The sequence below is a fragment of the Phalangium opilio genome, unplaced genomic scaffold, assembly GCF_054372755.1.
Source record: "Phalangium opilio isolate 3A_F unplaced genomic scaffold, DU_Popi_V2 ptg000369l_1, whole genome shotgun sequence".
Classification (NCBI taxonomy): domain Eukaryota; kingdom Metazoa; phylum Arthropoda; class Arachnida; order Opiliones; family Phalangiidae; genus Phalangium; species Phalangium opilio.
Window position 1 is genome coordinate 1,432,665 of NW_028324232.1, and position 6,394 is coordinate 1,439,058.

Sequence of the window (6,394 nt, forward strand, 5' to 3'; positions counted from 1 at the left end):
CAAGGTGATGATTTACCAGAAGTAGCAACGCACGTCTTACAAGTAATGATTAGAAGCATTACTGGTAATTTTAAGTATCCGCTTGCATATTTCCCTTGCAAGGACATGAACTCGGATAGCCTTCATCGAATCATTTCAGAAGCAATATCAAAATTAGAATTTAATGGCATCAAAGTGTTAAGCGTTATTGGTGATGGAGCAAGCACAAACCGTAAAATGTTTCAAAACTTCGTTCAGGATGGTTTTCGGTGGAAAAATATATATGCCTGCGATGAAGATCGGTATATATATTTTATATGTGATCCCCCTCATCTTTTGAAGACAGCTAGAAATGGAGTTAGCAATAGCAACTTTCATACCAAAACAAAACATCTAATCAAGAACGGGCAACCAATTTTGTGGACGCATCTTTTAAATTTATACGATTTAGATTACCAAAGAACTGTTAAACTTGTGCCGAAACTAACAAGGGACCATTTATTTTTGGATTCACACTCCAGAATGAGAGTTGGCCTTGCAGCCCAAGTTTTCAGCGAAGCAGTGGCAAATGCGCTAGAATTTGAGTTTGGAGATGTGTGCCGTGAAACTGTGAAACTAATTAGATTAATGAACAAATTTTTTGACTGTATGAATTCAAGAAATTTCAAAGAAGGAATTTTGAAGCGTAATCCCAACTTGGCCCCCTTTTCTAATGAAAATGATGAAAGATTAAAGGTAGGTTAATGGTTTTTTCACACAAGTTAGATAGACAAAAACAGAATCTTCTCTTATTTAGTGGCTGGAAGGACCCTTCTTACAGTATTTTGAAGAGTGGCAAATGGAAGTTGACAGATTGCCTAAAACCGTTAAAGCAGCTGATAGGAACAAGATGTCTCTAAGTAGAGAAACTGTTCTGGGTTTACAGATGACAGGTAATATAATTATGTTTATGGGTAAAAACTATATTAATAATAACAATAAATCTTCACGTGAAATTTTCAGCCAAATCAATTCCTGCTATAATTCGATTTCTACTAAGAAAAAACGCTAGGTTTGTGCTAACAAACCGTTTAAATCAAGATTGTTTAGAACAAGAATTTGGCAAACAGAGAGGTTCATGTGGAGGCAATAACAATCCTGATATTTTACATTATGCGCAAAACATTGACCGATTCAAAGATTTGGATGAAATTATTAAAGCTCCTCAAACTGGAAACACTTTTATCGAAAATTAATGGAAAGGCTTAATTTTTTTGGCATTTTTTTTTTAAATTTAGTAACTCATTAATGTGTTTTATCACAAGCAGTTGAAAAATAAAATTTTTACAAAATCATTTTTCTTGAAATTCGTTTCAAAATTTATTAACGCATTAATGCGCTATATCACAAGTTGAAAAATAAAAATATCACAAAATTGTTTTTCTAAACTAAAAAAATATCACAACCATTACGGTCCTGGACTATACCCTTTACTTTAAGGGGTAGCGTAAAATCTTTCCTAATCACAGTTAGATTTTTATCTTTGGCGTTTCCTGAAGCTTTCTTGTTTTCCTTGCACTGTTTCAACCCTTTCCGCAAACTTGCCTGCGATCTTAAATTTTCATTCTTCTTCCCAAAATATTTGGCTCGTAAATATAGTTGCAATCCATTGCCCCTCAATTTTAGATAACTTTCAGTCAGTTTCCTTAGAACGAAATCTTCTTTCCCATTAGGAACTTCAGAACACTGTAATAAAGTCTTCCAACTATCCTTCACAGTGTCATTTTTAATAACAGCATCTCTTGCCTCCTCCCTTCGTCTTGGATTATTATCTGCGAGGGTCTTTCCATCGTAAAATTTGTTTATTATTTTGTCAATTGTTTGGAAAAAAATAAACGTGCCCTTTTTGACATAGAGCAGGCCCCCTCTATCATTCAACATAACCCAGCTAGTAATTTCCAAGTTAGGTAACTCCTCGGATAGATACTGTTTAATGTCATTTCCTGCACCTTTAATAGCAAGGCTATCTCTAAGATTAAAATCCCGCGCTATCGCTTTGCTTTTGCAAATAGAATTAACTGTCGAGCCAGCAACAAAGTACAATATCTGAAGCTTTCTGAGAACTTCTTTAGTGTCAAACTTGACAGGAACATTTTTGCTTTTAAGACTGTCGGATTCCTTTTGAAATTCCACTTCTACTCTTTCTACATGTATTTCTAACAAATTTAAAAGGTGTCTAAGTAGCTCTGCAGCACAGTATTTTCTTAAGTGATAGTCAACGCAAGCAAAAATCTGCAGTAATTTATAGAAAAAAATATTAATTTTTGAATAAGAACAATTAGCTTAAACACCTCACAGGAGGGGCAAATGAAGATAAATATGACATTGCATCCTCTAGTATCTTCTCATTTGACTGTAGTAGTTGAGCATCTGTCCAAAATCCTTTAGCTTCTCGTAATGTTAAATCACTTAAAGCTTCAAAACCTCTATCCCAAGGAGGGATTTTCTTGTCTCTAACCGCACAACTAAAATCTTCTAGTACTAATCTTAGTTCAATCACCGTTCGTGGTTCATTATATTTTCGTAATAGAGACAACTTCCCCACGCTCGTCACCAAATAGTCTTGGAACTCTTTTTGTGAAATTCCTAGGTATTATAACATTATCAATTATATACCTAAAGTTTGGAACAAAATGTTTAATAAAGCATTACTTGACTTAGGGGTTCCCTTTACTCTTTTCTTGGGAGGAGATTTTTGCACTGCTATGTTTTCCCGAACAAGAACATATGGTTTTTTGAATTTCAAGCTAAGCTCGTTATTAGTCCACAATACTGCAGAATGTTCGTCAGGTTGAGGAAGATTTAAAACTAAATCTATATTTTCATTTATTTCCAGCTCCTCTAGCTTGTTTTCTGGCCTTTAAATATAATTATATGCTTAAATTTCAAGTTTCAATTAAAACAAGATTAAAAACAATCTGAATGTCTGCCTGAGTTGGGGGAGTTCTTGTATAAAATATGAACCAAGGCTTAATGAAATGGAGATAATAACTAACAGATCTAGGCTATTATGTTATTTAAAACTAATGTATTTAGTTTAGCACTTTGTAAAATTGCAAGCCATTAATGTTAATTACCTTTTAGAATATAGGTGATCCTCATGTGGAACGTTTCTTGGTCTTTTCTTATCGCCCTCGAACCTAAGCGACCTAAACACACGCGCCATTTTGATTTTCTTAAATGGCCTTGAAGGACTCCCTCTAGTTTGATCGGTATACGGGGTTGGAAAACGAGGGGGTTTGCTGGTCCTCTAGATTCACCGTCCATGATTCACCGTCCATGGTTTACCGTTCTAGCTACCTCTCTCGTCTAGCTCTTTTCACTGACGTCATACGTGGGCGCCAAAGAATACGCGAGCTGTCTTATATGAGATATAAAGTTTGTATGTCCGGAAAAAGGAGAACGACAGTAAAAGCCGCTATATACGTGTAAACACGAAGGTCTTTTTCCATTCAAAATTGCTATATTTAATAATGTTCACCGGTATTTAGGATAATTATAATGTATCCATAATAGACCTACATTTAAAATGAAAAGACTAAGTATTTTGTAACAAATTTTATTTCAAGTAGTAACTTTTTTCATTTCCATTTTATCATAGTCAGCTTTGGTTTGTTTTGAAAGGTGATGGCAATAATTCATTCTTATAATAGTTCGTAGATTTGTAAAACCTTACATTAAATTAAAAGTTCATGACGTAAATAATATTTACCTTTCAGAAAGAATTAGTCTGAAAGCCACTAAAGGCGAAGCGCAACGCGCCGTTACCGCCTAAGATTTGAATTTATAACGGATAATCGGCCTCGCCCTAAACCGTTGAAAGATAGAGAGACGTTTTCTCTCTGGACGCAGCTGCCGCAGATACTTGTTTCTCGCCCACGTAAGACGTCATAGTAAGGGAAAAAATTACTAGAGCCCCCCTACTGCAAAAAGGAGAATCTCCCGCTTACCACCCCTGAAGGATGCTCCGACCTAATAATGCGAAGCGGTATACAGACCTTGGAGTCCGGCCAGTAACTTAAAGGGGATAGTTTCGAGGGAACGAAATTCAAATGCAAGGCGCGTTCCATCAACAAAAAACATTGAATTCGTTTTACGCAATTATAATATTAAAATTTTATACAATTAAGTAATATTTAAGAAAACTAAGCACTACTTTCAAAGTCTAAACTTTAAAAATTCGACGATACGAGAAGGCGAAGTAACGGGCAACGAGAGGTAAACATTTTTTTAAGGCCGTTGCTATTTGTGCCCGGGTTGCGGGCAGAAATAGCATAAAGGGTGCTAAATTCGCCCGGGTTCCGGGCAGAAATAGCAGCCGACTAATGCGAGGCTAAAAGTGCCCGGGTCCCGGGCAGAAATAGCCGGCCCACAGTGGGCCGTCTATAACTGCCCGGGTTCCTTACTGATGCAAACCCGGGCACAAATAGCGGGCCCACAGTGGGCCGTCTATTTGTTCCCGGGTTCTCGATTTTTGAGAAACCCGGGCAGAAATAGCGAGTCCACAATGGACCGTCTATTTTTGCCCGGGTTCCCCGTTGCGGTAAACCCGGGCAAAAATAGCTGATGATTGCTTAATGGCTAGTTTTGCCCGGGTATTTTGCTCATTATCAACCCGGGCAGAAATAGCGAGTCCACAATGGACCGTCTATTTTTGCCCGGGTTCCCCGTTGCGGCAAACCCGGGCAAAAATAGCCGATGATTGCTTAATGGCTAGTTTTGCCCGGGTATTTTGCTCATTATCAACCCGGGCAGAAATAGCGAGTCCACAAGGGACCGTCTATTTTTGCCCGGGCTCCCCGTTGCGGTAAACCCGGGCAAAAATAGCCGATGATTGCTTAATGGCTAGTTTTGCCCGGGTATTTTGCTCATTATCAACCCGGGCAGAAATAGCGAGTCCACAATGGACCGTCTATTTTTGCCCGGGTTCCCCGTTGCGGCAAACCCGGGCAAAAATAGCCGATAATTGCTTAATGGCTAGTTTTGCCCGGGTATTTTGCTCATTATCAACCCGGGCAGAAATAGCGAGTCCACAATGGGCCGTCTATTTTTGCCCGGGTTTAAATAATGTGACGAACACCCATGAAGAATCGTTACGTTGTTTTTATAATGTGAAAAATACCATGAGAAGAACTGGTAGGAAACGTGTTTTTAGCGGACGTATCCATCGTGTTCGGTTGTTATGATGTCCTGACGGCTATAAACGCCGGGTTCCTTTGTTGGTAGTGTATAGCGATAACATACATACCTATACCATAGAAAATAAAATATAGAGAAATTGAAACTGAAGAGGCCTACGTCCGGAAATGGACCTAGCCCGCCTCTTCAGTTTCAATTTCTCTATATTTTATTTTCTATGGTATAGGTATGTATGTTATCGCTATACACTACCAACAAAGGAACCCGGCGTTTATAGCCGTCAGGACATCATAACAACCGAACACGATGGATACGTCCGCTAAAAACACGTTTCCTACCAGTTCTTCTCATGGTATTTTTCACATTATAAAAACAACGTAACGATTCTTCCTGGGTATTCGTCACATTATTTAAACCCGGGCAAAAATAGACAGCCCATTGTGGACTCGCTATTTCTGCCCGGGTTGATAATGAGCAAAATACCCGGGCAAAACTAGCCATTAAGCAATCATCGGCTATTTTTGCCCGGGTTTGCCGCAACGGAGAACCCGGGCAAAAATAGACGGTCCATTGTGGACTCGCTATTTCTGCCCGGGTTGATAATGAGCAAAATACCCGGGCAAAACTAGCCATTAAGCAATCATCGGCTATTTTTGCCCGGGTTTACCGCAACGGGGAACCCGGGCAAAAATAGACGGTCCATTGTGGACTCGCTATTTCTGCCCGGGTTGATAATGAGCAAAATACCCGGGCAAAACTAGCCATTAAGCAATCATCGGCTATTTTTGCCCGGGTTTACCGCAACGGGGAACCCGGGCAAAAATAGACGGTCCATTGTGGACTCGCTATTTCTGCCCGGGTTGATAATGAGCAAAATACCCGGGCAAAACTAGCCATTAAGCAATCATCGGCTATTTTTGCCCGGGTTTGCCGCAACGGAGAACCCGGGCAAAAATAGACGGTCCATTGTGGACTCGCTATTTCTGCCCGGGTTGATAATGAGCAAAATACCCGGGCAAAACTAGCCATTAAGCAATCATCGGCTATTTTTGCCCGGGTTTACCGCAACGGGGAACCCGGGCAAAAATAGACGGTCCATTGTGGACTCGCTATTTCTGCCCGGGTTTCTCAAAAATCGAGAACCCGGGCACAAATAGACGGCCCACTGTGGGCCCGCTATTTGTGCCCGGGTTTGCATCAGTAAGGAACCCGGGCAGATATAGACGGCCCACTGTGG

The 6,394-nt window shown here is 39.7% G+C and overlaps 1 protein-coding gene across 1 annotated transcript; it reads right to left on the minus strand.

The window, feature by feature from the left end:
- Positions 1 to 1,338: 1,338 nt before the first annotated feature.
- On the minus strand, positions 1,339 to 3,478 carry LOC149597267 (uncharacterized). The gene is made up of 4 exons (XM_089861200.1): positions 3,096 to 3,478; positions 2,671 to 2,876; positions 2,315 to 2,604; positions 1,339 to 2,250 (listed from the first exon to the last, which is right to left on the minus strand). Exons 1-4 carry the CDS (start codon positions 3,182 to 3,184, stop codon positions 1,402 to 1,404), a joined length of 1,434 nt encoding a protein of 477 aa, XP_089717326.1. The 5' UTR covers positions 3,185 to 3,478; the 3' UTR covers positions 1,339 to 1,401.
- Between the last annotated feature and the right edge of the window lie 2,916 nt (positions 3,479 to 6,394).